We start from the raw sequence: 20,843 nt of genomic DNA, 5'->3' as shown, positions 1-20,843 counted from the left end.
ATTTTCTTTCACTTATGTTTACATTCTGAAAAAGTGATGGACGTCGCCATTTTTTTTACGTTTATGGAAATTTTCGAATTTGGTTACTTTTCGGTAGGCAACTTACTAAAGAAAACATGCCCAGTTTTAATTATTTAGTGAATAATATTTTGATTAGACTAATCAATAAATGAGTGTATACCATTTTTTATCGTCGTTAATTAAAATACGAAAGTAAAATATTTCTAGCTTTACATATTGCGTCATTTTACCTAAATGAACTGACAACTCACCAGAGGACTATTAGGCCCCTATTGTTGCCTAATTTACGCACAGAAAACAGAGATCAGTCTTGAAACAGTATAGTGTTAGGGGAAAATGGCAAGTCCACGAACAAAAAGGGTGTTAAAGGATCTTCGACTTCAAGAAAACAATAACGTAAGTGTTCCCCGAACAAATCTGTCATTCAGTTTTCTCCACTGATTATACATGTTATAAGTCATAAGGACTTGCTCCTGGTGTTACTTCGTTTTAATTAATTTAATTAATATTCATACACGCGAGAGCAAACCCACATACTGTAAAATATACTTTGATATATCAAATTTGTACAAGTTTTTTTTTTTGTTTTAATTCCAGAATTAACATTTGACAACCCTGATATAAAGTTTTCTGGAAATGAAGAACAATATGCTCTTATTATATGAAAACAATAAATCAGTTTTAAAGGTGCTTGGACACAGATTTTAAGCTAATATTTTCTCAAATTTTCTGCATAATTTCATGACTTATATGTTGCTATAGCATTTCATACTAAAATATAATAAAAATCTTATTTCATCTCGAAGTTATTGAAACTTCAAATTTCTGGACGCGTTTGATTGACACATCCTTGCACTTTCACAAATTTTAATTTTAGTCTTAATACTTAAGAAAAGTGGCAATTTTGTTGTGTATCAATGAAAATTATTAAAACTATAATCCAGAAAAATTCAGAGTAGAAATGTTCGAAAGCAAAACCCACTCACAGTATTGTCAGTCCGTGCTCAGTGGTGTGTGCAGACTTTAACAATTGAACACACCCGGTGAATCGTATACATTAATAATAACAGAGCTCGCGCCCTGTTTACAAAAACAGTTTACGTTTCACGGGTGTATTCAATTTGTTAAACTCTGTACACAACACTGAGCAAGGGCTGACGATATTAGTGAGGGGGTTTGCTTTCGCATATTTCTACTCTGAATTTTCTGGATTATATCTAATGTTTTTCATTAATACACAAAAAATCGCTTCTTTTCTTAAATATTAAGGATAAAGATAAAATTTGTGAAAGTGCAAGGATGTGTTAATCAAACGCGTCCAGGAATTCATAGTTCCAATAATTTCCAGATAAAATAAGTTTTTAATTATATTTTTGTGTGAAATGCTATTGCAATATATAAGTCGTGATATTATACAGAAAATTTGAGAAAATATTAACTTCAAATCTGTGTCTAAGCACCTTTAAGCAAATATGAAACCATTAATTTATTAATTAATTTATTATTTATTTTTTGTCCAGAAGACAACATTTTTGGTGATTTATTGTCCACAAGACAAATTAAATGGAAATCTTGTTATGATTTTATAATTAGCCCCTTCACGGTAACTGCGGTACTACTGTTTTGCAGGGCAAAATAATAACGTTTGGCAAAGTTTTTGTTGAGAGATAATTAAATGACTATATTTAACAATTACTTTTACGTCATATTTCACCAAACTATATCATTTTGCCCTGCAAAGAGCAGTACCGCAGTTACCGTGAAACGGTCTATTGATAATATTATCAAGATACATGTATTGTATAGCATTGAATGTACTGAGATATGTATCATATCTTGAAGTCTGTGTATTGTCCCACCCCTGAATCTAGGGGTGTGATCAATGGCACTGAATGTAACAGGTGGGAAATGAGAAAATTTATGGCTGAAACAGTATTGAAATCTGGGACCCCCACATCACTATATTCAAGTGCTTCAGGCACTGAGACTTCCAGACTGAATCCCCAGTCCACATCACCCAAACCACTACATTCTCAAATCCTAGGTACATGGCACCAATTATAACAGGAAAGGAGAAAATTTACAGCTCTACCAGGAATGAAACCTGGGAGCACACTGCATTACATATTAGATCAGGGTTATTCCTAAGACCCAGGCGCCAGAGAATTTCCCAGCCTATAATGACATTATACCCCAGTTACTCTAGTATTCCTCCTCAACACCAAGTTAGGAGAGGAACCCCAGACCCCCTTCTTCTTTTTGAATGTCCCCTGCTGCTTCAATTCTTAGGGCAACCCTGCAGATGCTTTAACTACTGAGCTATCCAGACCGATATCCACAGTCCATATAACTCAAACCACTACACAAAAAAACATTATGAAAATGATTTTTTAAAGTAAATTTCTTGGTATCTTGAAAAAGTAAAGGAATTTCACTATGATATCGCAGTTGATCTGAGTCCGAAAAATCCATCCTAGATGATCCTACTTTAAAAGAAGAAATATTCATTGGGGGTCGGATTAGATTTATATATATATATTTTTTATTTTGTTTATAACATATAGCAACTAAGTAATATCTCTAATGAAATTTTTAATATGACTGTATATTAAGTATGGTAGGGTTACTTTTAAAATGATAAAAAATAAATTAAAATAATACTTTAAAACAATGAAATTTAAAAACTCCAAATCCATTTAAATTCATTAATCAAATGGGGGAGTGAATGGGGGGGGGATGTCTGTTTTTGTTTGCTTACTTGTTTTCTTCTTTTTCTTTGTTTTGATGTGTGTATATAGATGCAGATAATGTAAAGTTGATAAAGTTATTGATATTATTTTGCATCTTAATATACATTAAAACAGTTTTTCTCTTTTTCTATATTAACAGAAATGCTTTGAATGTGGTGCTCACAATCCCCAGTGGGTAAGTGTCAGCTATGGAATATGGATATGCTTAGAATGCTCAGGAAAACACAGAGGACTGGGCGTACATCTTAGGTATTTGTATTTGTATTTTTAAATATATCTAATTTTATTCTGATTTCAGAAAGAGTTTTTTTCTATTTTATGCTCTTTTAATATACCTTTAAATGCAGTTCTTGTTCTAATGCATCATTGTGCTCTATTTTCAAAAATTAATGCCATTATGATTCTTAATTTTGTACATAAATAAACTATTGACTGTGTAGTAGGAAATGGAGAATATACCGGTATATGGCTGGACCTGGACTTGAACCTGGGACCCCTTTATCACAAGTCAGGTGCTCTAACCACTTAGCTACCCAGGCCGATATCCACGGTCCATATAGCCCAAACTACTACAACTGCATAAATTATAATTAAAATGTCAGTTTATGCATTTAAACTGACTTGTAAAGTAGAACTGTCTAAAAACCTAAGAAAAGCCTAAAGTTAAAATTGTATATTCAAATTTTTTTGCATAAGATTAGGAACTTTAAGTTAAGTTTTCAGACAATAGATACTCTAAGTGAAAGAAGAATTTATATCTGAATAAACACAGCATAGTGATGCTATGCAGGACAATTACCTGGCATTTGTTCAGGAATATTTCGTTGTATATTGTCTTTGTTGTTATTAACAACAAAAATTGGATGTAATTAAATTTCATTATCCATATTCTTTGTAAGATCATACACATCCTTTTAGAATATTATTACTTTTATCATAAACATAGTTTTTTGCTTACCAGATTTATTTTTCATCAGACCATATACATGATTCTTATATGTATTTTTTTATTACATAATTTGTCATTTATTTTAGTTTTGTAAGGTCAGTATCTATGGACAAATGGAAAGATTCAGAGTTAGAAAAAATGAAAGCAGGAGGAAACCAGAAAGCTTTGGAATTCTTCCAGTCACAGTCGGATTACTCTGCTGGAATGTCCATACAAGAAAAATATAATTCCAGAGCTGCCGCATTATTAAGAGACAAGGTGGGATAGTATTGATAAGTTATCAAAGTATGAGAATACTACAGTGATCCAAGTTTTTTAGAGAAAGGGAACTGAGCTTTTCATATGTCAATATTGTCATAGTGTTACAAGATACTGCTTAAAGCAGTACTGTGATCTTTTCATGTTATGAAACTTAAATGCATACTAGCCTTGAGGTCATTAATTCAGAATTGATATAGTTACTCCAAAATTACTTTTAATTAAAACTTCTTGGTCCTGCTGAAAATTAACTACAGTTGAACTTCGGTATCTCAAACTTTGATATCTAGAATACCATGGATATATAAGTGAGTTGGATGTCAAAACCACTATACAATACATGTATCTATATGTATTTTAACCTCAATATCATGAATCCCCAGATATCAAGAAGTTTGTTCTCCATCCTATTGAGTTAGTGATAACAAGATTTGACTGTGGTTTTGGGCTAATTAGCTGACCTGAATATTGTTTACATAAATAAAATATCAATGGTGATATATTTTCTCTGTGTTCATTTTCAAAGTAATGAATGTTTTCCTCATTTACTGATTAATCAAGCAATATTAGTTGAAATAAAACAAAAATCAGTGCTCTATTACATTCTAAATGGATCAGAGGAAGTATACGTTTTAATGTTTAACAAATACATTTATAGAAATTCTTACAGCAAAAATAAATAAACATTTTTTTTTCCTGTATATAACAGATAACAACAATAGCAGAAGGGAAACCCTGGAGTATAGCAACATCTTCAGCTAAAGACTATGTAGCATTTAAACCCCGAAGTTCCCTGCCAAAATCCTCTAGTTATACCCAGAATCACTCCAATGGTTACAACAACTTTGGTGCTGATGAAAGTTACCAAGATAGCTATCAAGATGCTGAATTTTACAAAAGGTGAGTCATTTTTGTGTACAATTAAAAACTGGAAAGAAAAATTCATTTAATATGTTGTATGTGGCAGCATGTTACTGTTAGTCAAGGATTTTTTCTATAGATAGCTGAATGCCTGGTGATTTGATCACTTTTAAACTTTGCATAGGGAATGAAGCAAGGTGTTAAACTGTATGTTAAAGAATTAAATTTCTCTTTTAAATCAATTTTTCAGTGATAGCTTTAAAAAGAAGAGAGATGACTTCTTTGATCGACAACAAAGAGAAAATGCTGCCAGACCAGAGTAAGTTCACTGAGTTATCTTTCTTATGTTGGGAAAAACTGAAGCAGGGGTATTTTTGTTTCCCTACTTTTGCAAAAGAACAGAAGAAGAAAACAGAATGAAAAAATATTATCCTATCCACAGATAACATAAGCTTTTAAAACGATGTTTTAATAGATTTTAATGGGAACTTTTTATTACATTGGCCTTGGTATTACGATATTTTTCCTTGACAAAATGGACATCATGATAATGAAACCCTACTGTACCCAGAGGCCTGTAGGAAGCAATTTTAGTTTGGGGGTTGGGTGTACAACCAAACATTTTCGGGGGGGGGGGGGGGGGGGGGGGGGGCACTACCAAGCAAAAATTCCTTTACAAGCAAAAAGTCATCATCATATGTTGTTATTGAGGAGGCATAAGCATAAAGTAGTTATGTTTTCTATACTATATATTTATCAGAAAAATTCCTGAAAAGAAGCCTTTGCTCTTTGTGACAAATAGCAGCCTATATACAAATATATTACATAATTTTTTTCTCATTTACAGAAATCTACCTCCTAGCCAGGGAGGAAAATATGTAGGATTTGGAAGTAGTCCTGCTCCCCAACCAAAGGGTGATGACTTCTTTGACTCAACTCTTTCATCACTATCTTCGGTAAGAAACAAAATTTTGTAATTTTAAATCTTAGACAGTGAGACATGTCCACACAGTATAATTCAATTCAATTCAATTCAATTCATTTATGGACCAATTAAGGGCCCTCATGAGGCAAAAAGAAAGTACATTGTTAAAATGTATGTAATGATTATGATCATACACACAAAATACAATATACATATACATAAGAGGGAAAGAATTGCTTGATTGATAGAAAAGACATACAAGTAGGGGAATACCCAAAATATTTTATATGAACATAAGACTTGTTTTATAGGTATATATACAGTACATCATATATATATATGCATACATTACTAAACCATATACTTGAAAGTATCATACTTTTACATAATTAATAATAATAAAAAAAAAAAGTTACATTCCTAAAATATATGGTAATGTTTTTTGTAAAAATATATATATTGGTCATGTCCTTCATAGCATCAGTTCAATTCAAAATTCAAAATGCTCAAGTACGTGTTTTGTATTTTAGGGATGGTCATCATTTACACTAGGAGCAAGCAAATTTGCTTCAGCTGCTTCTGAAAAGGTATGTGTCTGGATTATTTTACCATAGATGAGGGGTTCACTGAAACATTTGGGTTATCAGAATTAAAATGACTATGGTATCTTTAAACTTAGTCAACTATTAGTTAAATAGAGTGGGGTCTCCACATTTCTCTTTCCAAAAATAGGCTTTGCACAGATCATTATGTTGTAAAAGAAATCAGCATCTGAAACAAGAATTTAAAAGGAATGAAAGGAGATCTGTGATTTGCTCATGTTCAGGAAAGTCATGGTAAAAGAAAGGACTTCTGAAAAATAAGATTTGTTTATCCATTTAAGTTATCCACTTAAATAAGAGTTAATTTTGGTGTGATCCAATTTATTCCAAAAGAGCCCCCATCTCTCTTTCTCTCTCTCTCTCTCTCTTTAAATGCTTCTGGTGCTTACTAACCAAGTTGCTTTACTGAGCCACCACAACAGTCAAAAACTGTGTCTTCTGTATCAAAAGTTCAATGATTTCTGTGATGTTTAACGTTATACAGTAAATCATGATTAGAGTGAAGTTTCAGGACAAATTCATAATAAGCTTGTTCACTATATCTGTGTTTTACTATATTGGAAACTGATACTTATTGTGTAGCAGCAGCACAAGTCAGTGGTTATGTCTACATAATTTTGTTGTTACAGAAACAAAATACATTGCACACCTTAATTATTACAAAATGATATCTAAGGCTGCCCAATAATTTTTTGGGGGGAAGGGGGATATTTCAATGTGATGTGTGCAAATCAGAGTTAATGGTATATCTGGTTTATTGACCATGTAGTAGTTACATCTATGTAAGCATGTAATACCCCCCCCCCCCTTTTTTTTGTGAACTTCTGAACCAAGACTCTCTGTATAAAATTCAGTATTTCTCCATGTCAGCATTAATACACATCATAAATATTTCTCAAATATGGTAAAAACAACTCCAGTAAGTAATATTTCAACTATCTTTTATTAAAATCAATCACTTTAGGTGATTTTCACTGACATGCAGTGGATATCTAATTATAAAATCTAAACTTTTTTCCTGGGGTATATATAAGCAGAGGCTTATGAATTACATTGTATATTGATTTCCCCAGCTGTAAATGTCTTGATATTTCATGCTACATTAGATGTTGTTAGTTTATGAAGAATCTCTCTAAAATGCACACTCATTTTATTATACCATGGATGTACAAAGTACAATACATACACATAGTACATGAATTTATAAAAATACTTTGTAGAAGTGGCTTTCATAACTGAATTAAAGCTTAAAAACATTGCTTTTATGTCATAAATTGTTTTAGATATTAAAAAAAAAAAGAACAAGAAAAAATTATAGGAGGAGTAAGCATCCCCTGTCGACAAGTCACACCTGCCTTGAGCCCTATGTTTTGATCAGGTAGATGGATTAATCCATAGTCAAATATAGTATAAAAATGAAAGTTTAACAATTAGTATATGTCAGTCAAAATACAACCCAATGATATCAGTAGGTTGTATTTGCTAATAAGGTCATTATAATGACTAAAAAATTTACAAAATGCTGACTTTGAATGAAGTTGTTGAAATTCCTGTAACATCAACTTATTTGTCAGTAGACTGCCTTGGCTTAAAAGTTGATCATCCTCAAAGGATCAGAGCATGCTCTGGAGTACATGTATTAAATAAGTTGGGAGACATCAACATATTTAGGTGATAGCAGAATATTACAACATAAATCAGGGGGAAAATAGCTGAAGTTGTCTCATTTGTCATTCATTTTAGTTGTTAGTAAGCCATTATGATAGTCAGTAAAAATCCAAATGAAAGGTGATAATACAGTGCATGTAATGAAGAGCATATGCCTATTTTAGCTCACCTTGATGAAGTTGAGTGGAGCTTTTGCTATACCCTTGGCATTGGCATCATCATCGGTGTTGGCGTTAGCATTCCGGTCCTGTTAAAGTTTTAGGAGCAAGTCTATTCCCAAGTAAATGTAAGCCATAACTAGACTAAACTTACATGGATGATACATCTAGGGATGGACACCAACCAATCTGCTTCTGATGCTGGATCTGACCTACATTTTCCACATAAGTGACCAGGTTAAAGTTTTTGGAGCAGGTCCATTCCCAAGTAACTACATGCCCTACCTAGACCAAAATTGCATGGATGATGCATCTAGGGATCAACACTACCTGATCTGCTTTGGATGCTGGATCTGACCTATACATTTTCCAGATGAGTGACCAGGTTAAAGCTTTTGGAGCAGGTCCATTCCCAAGGAACTATAAGACCTACCAGGACCAAACTTGCATCCTCTATGGATGAACACCAACCAATCTGCTTCAGATGCTGGATCTGACTTACATTTTCCTGATGAATGACCAGAATAAATTTTTTGGAGCAGGTTCATTCCCAAGTAACTTTAAGACCTACCGGAACCAAACTTGCATGGATGATGCATTTATGGATGCACACTACCTGATCTGCTTTGGATGCTGGGTCTGACCTATATTTTCTATATGTGTGAATATTTGCCCTACCTGAACCAAACTAGCATGGATGATGAATCTAAGGATCGAACTAACAGACTTGCTTTCTGATGCTGGATCTGGCCTATATTTTCCAAATGACTGACCAGAGTATCATTTTTGGAGTAGCTCTATTTATAACTATATGGCCTGTTATGAGACTTGCATGGTTGATGCAACAAGAGATGGATATTATCAGACTTGCTTCAGATGTTGGAACTAACCTACATTTTATGGATGAGTGAACAGGTAAAAGTTTTTGGAGCAGGTCCATTCCCAAATACTGTATATTAAGCAGAAAATTTAGAGAGAATTCAATTTTGGCATTTTTAGCGAGGGTGTTGAGATCGATAAAATAAAATATCACTAACAATTTATTCCGCATTAGAAGTAACTGTTGTCTTTCTATGCATCATAAAATCACTAAAATTACTTCTCACCAAAATTAAATACTGATTTTTAAGGACAAATCACTAGATTTGCATTTGGCTAAAAATTCCACTTATACGGTAACTATATTTAATACTTAAATCAAACTTGCATGGATATTGATCTCAGGATGCACACAAAGTAGGAAAAAAAATGATGTGATATTTGCCTTACTTATGGATATCATTCATCAAGGTGAGCTTCGTAATCTTTACCTATGTTTTTAAAATCAAAGATGCAAAAATCTTGTATTATATAACAACTATATAGAAAGTTTCATTATTTAATGGATAATGAACTGAAGAGTTTAAAAAAATGTGTAATGTTTAATCAAAAATGACTTGTTTTCATTGATGCTCTTTTTAGAAATCACATGGATATAAAATTTCAGATTGTGAAGGCTTTACAGAATATTCTAACTGTGTCTCAGGACAAGCCCTCACCACAGTTAAATATGTCCCATATACTGTAGTTGCAGTGGAGCAGATCTGCTCCGGCATGGTTTTAAAAAATACAAAAGAAGTTGCACTGAAAAGAACGACCAAATTAATCATAACAGACCTTTTTGAGTTTGTATATGCCTTGTACTCTATAAATAATCCATATAAAGAAAAAAATCAACACATTTTTTTTACTTTTTCCCTCATTTCAATTTACATGCCATGTTGACATTTTGAACTCTGGATTGTTCATAGTATAATATTTACACTCAGCATGTATTTTGCTTGTAAAGTGTGAGGAAAGCTATGGCATTTAAAACACCATAACATGGACAGAGGGTCAAAAGGTTAAAGTATGCATTTTATTTTGATGTCACAAACGTTGAATGCCATGGAAGTGCAACGTCAAAAGCGAAAATCAAATTCACACTCACATTGAACAGAAGCTGTTGCAACGGCTCTTCCATTAATTATAACTTACGCGAAGGATAATACAGGGATTTTGAAATAAAAATCAGATTTGCAGTCAATGCAAGGAGTTAAAAAAATGTAAATATAAGTAATATATAAATATTTTTTGAAAGATATAGTCTCATAACTGCAACGGTCTGTGCAAATAAATTTTCATAACATGCTAATGCGCATTACTCAATTTGTTTGCACACACAATTGCAATTATGAGACCATATCTTTCAAAAAATAATGATTCAATGCTTAATTGTATATGTTTAGATTAGAATTATATGCTCCTCATTATTTTGCTTGGTTCTTATATACTTTGCAATATTTCCTCATTGTAGGACAACACACACACAATTCTAGTTCCTGTGATGCAAATCTTTTAATGTTTCAATAAATCTGTTATTTTGCCAATTTATGTTGAAATTGTAATGAATAATATTAATTTCAGCTTATGTTCTTATGGTTGTCTACAAGATTTTTACCCATGTACTGTTAATGAAACTTTGCTCTTTTGAAATTTGGTTACTGCACAGTTTGCTTAGGAAGCATATGTGCATTGAAATAGCAAGTCACAGCTAGGTCCTTAAAATACAGACAGTGTATTGTCATCAATATTGATTCCTCTCAGAACCTCATTATCTTGGCTACAAAATTTGCTTCATCTTATATTTCTTTTATCTTTGTATTTTGATGATGAGATCAATTACGTATTTAATTTCTAATTTCTTTGAGATTTTGATACAAAACTGTTCCACAGAAAAGTATTGATTTTAATTTTTATATATAAACCTCATTTTTGTGTCGCCTGCAAAGCAGAGCTGCAATAAGGGGTCACTTGACCTAGCGCCTGTCTGTTTGTCTGTCCACCTGTCACACCTTTTATCTTGAGAACTGTAAGAGGTATGGATTTGATATTTCACACATATATTGCTTAGCACTATATAGTTTAAAATTTGTATAATACCATGGTCATGGCCCTTGAACTTGACATTTGACCTTACTTTTCAAAATAGTTCATAGTGCTAACATACAGCATATTTTTGACACTTAAGAGGTAAGTCTATGCTATTTAGCATGTGTGCTGTTTGTCATAAAATGCTTTGAAACATATCACCATTACAATCCTGACCAATTGAACTTGACCCTTGAAAAATATTTTGGACAGTTTAATTAAACTTGTGTATTTTGAATTTGAGAGGCAGGGTTTTGATATTTTGTATGTTTGTCATAAAGCACTTTGAAAAATACCAGTGTTATAGTCCAATGGACCTTGACCTTTGATCTACTTTGCAAAAATACTCTGGATGGTTTAGATAAACTTACTATTTTGAATTTGAGAGGAAGGGTTTTCATATTTTTATACTTGGTATGTTTATGAGCTCATGGCACTGTACTTTGAAACTGTATGATATACAATTACCACACAAACTGTTGCCCACGTGGTGCAGTGGTTAGAGCATTCGCTCTAGAGTCGCAGAGTAAGGAGTTGATCCTTACATCGCAGGTTCGAATCCTACTGGGGGGGACACATAGACTGGTCCTTGGGATGAGAACGAATAAACCGACGTCCCATGTCGCAGTAGGTGCTGGCACGAAAAAGATCCCTCACTGCTCAATGGCCCTATAGGTCAAAATTTGTAGATCTCCATCGGCAATTGGTGGTGTCTCCATATGAGTGAAAAATTCTCGAGAGGGACATTAAACAATAAACAAACAAGCGAAGCACACAAACTAAAATTTAAATACTTTAGAAATACACCTGCATCAGTATTCCAAAATAGATCATGAAGACTGACAGTTGGAGTTAAGACTCAGAGTTGACAATAAAAGCAAAGTAATACATTAAAAGATACATTAAAAGGGCAATTAATGTATGATTGCAAAGAATCCCTTTGTCTTATATGCAGAAAATTGTTGTCAGTGTGAAGTTGAAACCTTGTTATATGTTGATCACTTAATCACAGGATCTGGGGAAAACAGGCAGTATTTGTATTGATTTTTTAGACTTAGTCAGCCCCCCGAACTCCCTTGATCAGACATGTGGCAGATGGTTCACTCGTAGCTTAAGTCTCTGCATTGGCTGGTATTTTGTTGGCTGAAAGAAAGATTTTTTTAACAAACTTGAAGTTAACTTGACATTTCAGGTAAATGTTACATTAACAATGTATTTTTATTGTTCAATATCTATAACAGATTTTGCGTAATTTTTTTTATGTGAAGATTTAAGTAGACTGACAGCTTTGGTTTTATGAGAGAAGGATCATTTATTTCATTAGTGGTGATTATTTGGTCTCTTAGATCTTATTTGTTTCCATGGTGATTAATAATTATTTATGGTGACAGAATTATATGAAAATAGGGTTACCGTGATTTATACTGGATCTTCCAAGTTTGAGATCAGGTAATCTACTCCTTCTAGAAAATGTGTGCATATTTTCCTACATAGAAAAAAAAGAAGATAAAAAAGGGGGGAAATGCACAGTAAATATTCCAAAAAATGTACTTTATTCTTTTTGGTCAGTTGTTGATGTCATTGTTGTATTGATCAAGGGAGAGAGAGAGAAGATCTGGTATTGGATTCAGTTCCTGCTTCAATGTGTACTGTGAATTAATTGATGCCAAAGTTTTCAATTTTTTTTTCTTTAGATGAAAGATGAAAATTTTTTTACATAGTTTGCACCCCCAAGTCCTGATGATCTGATTACACATTCATATGAACATTGATGTATTTTATAGTAACCGAAGAATGTCTGTGATGTAATGCTTTTGTATATATATAGAAAGAGTGATTTATCAATAGTATTTGAGAGAGTTAATAAACCCATCAATTATTCTAATCAGGAGAAAACCAGCTTAGTTTTGTCATCTGTACTACCTAGAACAGAAAAAAATGTCACAGTTACTGTTAAGGAAATCTGCAATGTGTAAGGGATCAATGTCTATTTACATTCTAGAAATATTCATGATTTTGACGACCTTACTTTACTCGCAAATATTTTCCTCCTCGAACTATTTATTTTATGAAATTATTTCTATTTGTACTTATGTAGAATATTTCCTTAGTCGCAAAAATTTAGTCACTAAATATAAATTCAAACTGACAAATCGAATATTAGCAAATAATAGTTGTCAGGAATAAATAGAGATGTGAGATTTTATCGGTATATACCACAATTTTTTATTGCATGATACGTATCATGATACGGAGACTAAAATACCGGTATTTGGTACATAATCATAAATTCCGTAAATTATTCATTTTTTGTTTAAACTATAAAATAACAATTACAGGAAGTGTAAAGAATGTTAAAAAAAGTAAACAATGGAATCCAAACATGCTTTATATTATAAAAATAAAAAATTTAAAAAGTGAAGTCATGTTTTCATAGCATCTTTGTAAGAAATATTATGCAAATTATTTGGAATTTCTTGTAAAAATTGTGTGTAAAAAATATCACAATATTATCATGATATTCTGGGGAAAAAATCGTGATATATCACGATATGAAATGTTAGGCGATACCCATCCCTAGGAATAAATGTTGGCTTACAGTAACAGATGCTTTTAATTTCTGTAAATTTTGTTATTTTTGGTCAAATGGTTGTCTAGTTCTGCTTTTTGTACTTCTCCCTTTTATACAAGACCATAATCATTTGGCTGTTTGAGTTCCATTCACAGAAATTGTTTTGTATCATTTTGAACTTTAGAACAGTTAATTTATAGACATTCGTTCTAACAAAGGATGAACTTAAGGGGAAAAACCTCAAAATACAGGTTAGCTACTGAGACAAAAAGCATGTTCACTGTGTGGTAATTAATTGAAATACTGCATGTATATAGCCTGCATAAAATACTTGGGTTATGCGTAGGAATGTTTGTTAATTTTGTTTATTAGTTGCAGGAAATTAAAAGGCAATCTAATTGAATGGAATACCAAAACATCTGAGACCTCGGGGAATTTAGTCAGTGCATCTGATGCTGCATTCCAATAAGTTAGAGTATTTTTTTATTGCTCTGTATTGTGGATTTCCCAGAGTACAGCAGGACATATATGTTGGAATAGGATGTAGTTATTGTTTGATTATCAGGGTTAGTTAGACAAAGACTATGCTGGAATTTATTTTCCCTTTAATATGCAAAGCAGAATGATCTGTTTGGTTCCATTGATATTCAACAATTTATAATTACCTTGCTGTGTAGTACCGGTATTAGTGAATGCATCTGCAGAGGAAACAAAGTCAGGAAAATATATGTACATACCTCAAATGTATACTGGATTGTAATGCTTAAAAAAATCTTGGTATTTTTGGTGTCTTTACTGTTTAACAGTAAGACTCTAATTAAAAGATTTAATTCCTTTTGTCTGTGGTGGATCTAGCATTTTTTCAGCTGAGTGTGTAAAGTAGATATGTATTGTATAAGGCAATACTATTAAAGCACTGGTCCAGACAGGGTGCAATCCTGTAAATTATAGCATAAGACAAATCTACTGCTCCGTAATGCACTACCTATAGCCCTCTTATCAGCTTGATCTTTAATACTGGTTTTTGGCTGAAAGATCTAGCTTGCAATATATATACAATACACTTGATGTACTGGATTTTATTTTTAATTTTTTTTACAGGCTGTTAAAGCTGCTGGTGTTGCCTCTAAGAAGACTAAAGAGTTTGGACAAACAGTTAATGAATCTGTTATAAAACCCACAAAGGAAAAGGTCAGTTAACCCTTAGAAGTATATTTTCTGTTGTATAGATTTTTTTTTCATGCTCAGAGGTGCCCTGGTTTTTTGTTGTTGTTGTTTTTTTTTTTTTCAATAAATGGGTAGTATTTAGTAGTTAAATAATATGGAAGATTTATTTGATGTACATAATTATGTAGATTTCAGTTACTTTATTTCGGTTATTTGTTTCTGAACTCTTTTTTTATTTTTTATGTTGTCCATTAAGTGTATGGATGTTGATTAATATTGTAATGTACGTAGGTTAAAGAAGGTAAAATTCTGGATGATGTTTCAACATCTATGTCCAGTTTTGCCACTAGAGTAAGTATGTCACGTATTTGAACTTATCAGGTTATTGTTTGATATTTATTTTACCTTTGTAGCCCCTTTGATTTCCTGCTTTTAGACCATCTGTTGCACATTTACCTTTTAATATTCTTGTTTATACATACTGCCTTCTCTTAGTGCTAATTTTGCTAATACGCTAGGAAATAAATCCATGCTAACATTTCAAGTTGTTTAGTGAACTGTAAATATTAGTCCATTATTGGTGAAACCAGAGGGAGTATAAGTTTTACGTTCATTGTCCACCATCTTTTTTACCTTTATTTTTAGAGACTGGTTTAAAATTCAGTCCAATATTGTGTATAAGAGGAATTACAGTTCAAACTTTAATTTCAACATGGGATTTCAATTTTTTGTTGGAATTATTTAGCTGTGTATTCAAGAGAATTCAAGGATTATTTTTTCAGATAAAACTTTGAAACACTGGATAAGGATTTGTTACCCTGATATTATACAGTAATGTACAAATATTGACTGGGGTTGAGGGCAACATTGGTTATGATAGCCCCCAAAAGATGAAATATCTGCAGATCAGAGGGCAATATTTTCATCCTGAGGGGGATTAAATAATCAGTGTTGCCTGAAATTTCAAAACACAGTCAGTAATTGTTTTGATATATGAAAAACATTAAAAAAAAAAAATCAGTAAAATAGTATTTTGATTTCAGTCATGAACATTCAACAACACATCTCTTTGCCAGTTAATAGTGAAAATTAAATGATCATCAATATTTTTTTAGAGGAGTTAAAATAAATTATGTTGACTGTTTCTCTATATTAGAGAATATAGACACTTTTCTTTATTGAATATGTGTACTAAAAGAGGTGCAGATTAAGGTGTCTCATACATAAACAGAAAAAAAAAATTAACAGTCATATATTAAAGAAAATGTGTAAATATTCCAGAGATCAAAGTAAAAGAAGAAGCTTTACCAAGAGTTTTATATATATATATATATATATATATATATATATATATATATATATATATATATATATATATATATATATATATATATATATATATATATATTTGTATATATATTATCTCCAAAAAAAAAAAAATAGATACATGTATGTTCAAATAATTTAACATAGTAGTGTATGGGCAAAGTATAGTATCATTTTCATTGATAAAAAAATAAGAGTTAAATTTGCCAATGGAGAGAAAAAACAAAAACTCTATTCAAGAGATCCATAAAAATATTCCTTATAATTTGAATGTATTAAAATACTTGGGTCACAATGCAAATTTAGGAGAAATTAATTTACTTTTAGATATTAGATAGATTCAATATCCTAGCTGGAATTAATGACGTGGTGCTTTTTTCTAAATACACTGTATCACAAATCTCCTTGCAGTAATATATGGGCTTACATGCTGAATTGCATTCATTATTGAAGAAGCATTTATGATAAGATAATTTTACCTTTAGCTTGCAAAGCTGAAAATTAATGTCTCATGAACCTCAAGTAAAGTGCAGCTTCATGTACCCTGACATCTTAAAGCAATTTGTGGTACTTTAGATTCATTGATTTTTAGCTCTGAATAGCTCACCATGAAGTTGGTGTCAGCGTTTCAGGTAAAAGTTTGGAACAGGTCCATGCTAAAGGGCCAGACTGGACCGCACTTGCATGTTTGACACGTTTAAAGATACATTCTAACTACCTTGCCAAAGATTATGCAAGTGACGTGTATTTTTGGATGTTTAATGAGAAATCCTATAAAATGACCTCAGATATAATTAATGGATTTCTCTTTACATTTATGTTGTATGAGACTTTTCCATAATTATAGATAACATTTGTATAGGTGAGACTTTTCCATAGTTATAGATAACATTTGTATAGGTGAGCTTTGCGATCTTTTGATGACCTTGTTTCAAAGTTTTAAGATCATTTTTATGACTATTAGAAGATAACCTATATGTTTCAAAGTTTTTGTAGATGAGTTTTATGGCTATTAGAAGATGAGTATATTCTAAACAGAAATCAATATACATGTATCTTGATTCAAAGTTAGCATAAGATTTTTCATGATAAGATTTCAAAGGCCAGTTCAAATTCTTTTTTTTTTTATTTTGAGACAGGATATAAAAACTGGAGCATAAAAATAAGCTATTGATTTTCCGAGACAAAAATTAAGTAATTCAAGTTTTCTTGCTGCAGACATGAAACGTCACGAGTGATGCGAGTCATTAGTGTTACATAAGACTCTGCTTCAGCAGGTTATAAACATTCAGTGACAGTTTTTAAAATGTTTTAGGTTAAAGAAGGTACCTTGATCAACGACGTTGGGACGTCCATGAGTGGGTTTGCAGCGAAGGTTAGTGTTCAGATTTTAGACAGATGGATTCAGTGCTATTGGTTTATACTTTTTGAAGCATTAAAGGAAAGCTAACAAAAAAGATAATTTGAATACTGGTATTATTTCAGAATGTGACATGCTGAAGATTTCTTTTTTTTTTTTTTTAATAAAATTCAAATATTTTAAGGATCTTTTTTTTTATGAATAAAATGTAGTGCATGTATGTATAATGAAATGTGATAATGATGATTTTTTTAGATAAGCTCAAAGGGGTGGAGCAATTTTTCCTTGTGGGGTGATGCTAAATCCCCGACAGGTGGCCCCGGAGAGAAGTCTTCACTACTCAAGGATAAGTCATCTAACAATGAGTAAGTTAAAGAACCATTTTTAAAATATGGATGAAGATTGTATCTTAGAACAGTATAGCGAGGTGCCAAGGACAAACAATTTTGTTTCGTTGTAAACATAATTTGTTATTTCTGACTAGTTTACAATACATTTTAAAACCATGGGGAATACATCGTCGCAAACCTCAGCCAAAATGTACCCCATTCAAAAAAAGCTCTCTCCCATTCTGGGAGAGAGCTATATGCAGACTCCAGACCATGACTTGAGATGATGCAGGGAATGAAACTCACTTCCCTGTTAGCATAAATTCATTATATGCGTGTTCACTATAACCATGTTTTACAGTAATAATTGCAACAATGTGTACTTTTAAAGAGATTTCATACGAGATTACTGTGATGCTGTTTGATGATATTTTAAAATGGACTACTTAAGAATTGACTGATTACTTGATATGAATAAAACTAATTTACAGTAAAGGGACAAAAAAACATCAATTTTGTTGAAACTTGTGTTAAATTTTTTGAACTAGATGTAAAGCAGTATGTAGAGAGCATACATGTAGCTTATTCATTAAAATACTTCTGTTAATCAGTCATTTTGTTTATTAATGCTTTAGCGACCCCAGTGAGAACAGTTTGTTAGATAATGAAGAGGATGATTCTTGGGGTGGATGGGAAGAACAGAACTCCTGGCAAAACAACAAGGAACCTCAAAACAAGAAGAAAAACAAACCTCAAAAGCTCAGTGAGGAAGATGAATTTGAGGCCTGGTTAAACGATGATCAGCCTCTTCAGTCATCAAAAACAAAATCAAAAAGTAAAGATGGATGGGATGACTGGGGAGAAGACAAGACAGACAAAAAGACGAAAAAGTCGGACAAAAATGTGAAAAAAGGGGGAGAGAAATCAGTAGGAGGGGATGGATGGAGTGATGTGAACTGGGAATCAGACTTTTCTTCCCCTCAGAAGCAGAAAGAACCTCTGGTGGGGAATCTGTTGGACTTTGGTGAGGTGGAGACGGGGGGAACCTCCTCGGGCTGGGACAATGAGGTGTGGGCCGAGGAGGAGGACAATGAGGATGCTTGGCAGAGTCTAGAAGAAAGCTCCAAGTTAAAATGATTGTAGTTGTAGATTTAGGATTTTGAATATGCTCTGTGCCAGTATTGTAATATTTTAAGACACTATCTCAGCATCATTAAGAGGTATTTACATGTACATTATCCTACACATCTTATGTCAAATTCTGTTCATTTATTAGGATCTTGTGAGTTGTTTGTCCTCATGAAATTACCATATGCTTTTGCAGTATGCTTGGAAATATGCTTTGAAAAATAACTAAGGACCATATTTGTTATCTGTTAACTTTGTACTGAATTTAAAAAAAAAAAAACAAAACTGATATTTAAGAGATACATACATTTCAAACCAAAATCCAGATTACAATCAATATGCCTGTAAACAGATTTTATCTGTTTATATTTATGAATTGTATGCATATACAATGTGTTGTTCAAATTCTCCACTTAAGTCATTTTATTGTCATTTTAATGCAGAATGAGAAATTGCATGATGTATAAGTGGTCTCAGATAAGACAACTGTGCAATAATTAAGATTATGTGTGATAAAAAAAATGTTTATTTATCAGACAGGGGTGTGAATGTGAAGTGGACTTTTTTTTTTGGGGGGGGGGGGGGAGTAGGCACAGAAGCAGAATTCATAAATTGGTTGATTGTTACACAATGATAAGTCAGCAATTTGTATGATGTTAGGGTTAGTCATTTGGATATTACCGGTATTTTCTTATGTATATTACACATCTGGGAAGTAAATAATATTGAATACCCACAATATATACCAACTTAAAATATGTTGTTGAAAAGTATATATTAATTCAAAAAGGAACTTCCTGGAAAGAAAGTGAAACATTGTCAGTGACAGTGTATTTTTAGATGAATAATTTTGGAAAGATTTTCTACAATTCTTGCTGAGTTTAAGATAATGTACTAAAAATTTGGTTGAAAAATTAATCTCATTTTAGTTTAGCATGAGTGTGCTTTTCTTTGAATTCAGATTTATTGGTTTTGAAGCTGTAATGAGTTATAAGCACCTTTCATTTTTTTAACTTGGAAATGGAAAAAAAAAATTAGCTACCAAAAATGACCTGTGAATCATATGTAGGTGACAGCGTTTGTAAAAAGCTGTTTTTTTTAAAAAAGAAATTTGTTTTGAAATTTTTTCAACAAATGTTACATTTTGCTTTCATTTTGGTGCTTAGATTTGTTGTACTAGGGGCCATTTCCTTTTAATGTTTGTGACAAACAATGCTGCATTAAAAAAAAAGTAAATGAAGTAAATATTTTGAAAATGTTACAGGTGTTTCGTATGCATTCAGATCTCCACTGGAGTGAACAAGGATTTTCTTGGCAAAATTTGAACTGAAAAAGATAATCTTTATAAATGAAATCACAGATTACCAAAAGTTGCATATAAATTATGCATTTAAGTCTCTCTGGAAGATATACAAAAGACAATGTTTATGTTGTAATATATGTAAATGAAATACAGTCAAACTTTGTTATCTGGAACTCAATGGGACCGAGAAAAAACTTCGGGATATTCAAGTATTCAAGGTATCAAAAGGTTAAGTACTTAAAGAATAAGTGGTTGGGACTTCCAATTCACTTCGACATATCCATGGTATTCGAGATGTCAGTGTTCGAGATACTGGGGTTCTACTGTATTTTGGAAAAACCCAACTATATAAAGGTCAAGGACCAGTTGAAAGATTTTGTAAATAATTACAGGTTTTAATTGTATTTACAGTGGATTTGGCAAAACTGTGCACTATGTGCATACTACTTACAAATGATCATGGAATTCTTTTAACATATTTTATCCTCCCCTCCCTCCAATCTGTATTTTGTGGTAT

The 20,843-nt window shown here is 32.1% G+C and overlaps 1 protein-coding gene across 2 annotated transcripts; it reads left to right on the top strand.

The window, feature by feature from the left end:
* Positions 1-276: 276 nt before the first annotated feature.
* Positions 277-19,593, top strand: LOC133190535 (ADP-ribosylation factor GTPase-activating protein 1-like). 2 transcript variants are annotated; one of them, XM_061326214.1, is made up of 12 exons: positions 277-417; positions 2,911-3,020; positions 3,807-3,978; positions 4,688-4,878; positions 5,090-5,158; positions 5,687-5,795; positions 6,295-6,351; positions 14,815-14,904; positions 15,172-15,231; positions 17,522-17,581; positions 17,822-17,931; positions 18,531-19,593. In XM_061326214.1, the coding sequence occupies exons 1-12, from the start codon at positions 358-360 to the stop codon at positions 19,030-19,032; spliced, it is 1,590 nt and encodes a 529-aa protein (XP_061182198.1). In that variant the 5' UTR covers positions 277-357; the 3' UTR covers positions 19,033-19,593. The 2 variants fall into 2 exon arrangements, with proteins under 2 accessions (XP_061182198.1, XP_061182199.1); XM_061326215.1 differs by lacking the exon at positions 15,172-15,231.
* Positions 19,594-20,843: the final 1,250 nt, after the last annotated feature.

This window comes from Saccostrea echinata, unplaced genomic scaffold (assembly GCF_033153115.1).
Source record: "Saccostrea echinata isolate AGI-Se365-2 ecotype Australia unplaced genomic scaffold, CSIRO_AGI_Sech_v1 ptg000022l, whole genome shotgun sequence".
In the NCBI taxonomy this organism is placed as follows: Eukaryota; Metazoa; Mollusca; class Bivalvia; order Ostreida; family Ostreidae; genus Saccostrea; species Saccostrea echinata.
The sequence above is the reverse complement of the archived record's forward strand: the minus strand, read 5'-3'. Positions and strand labels throughout refer to the sequence as shown.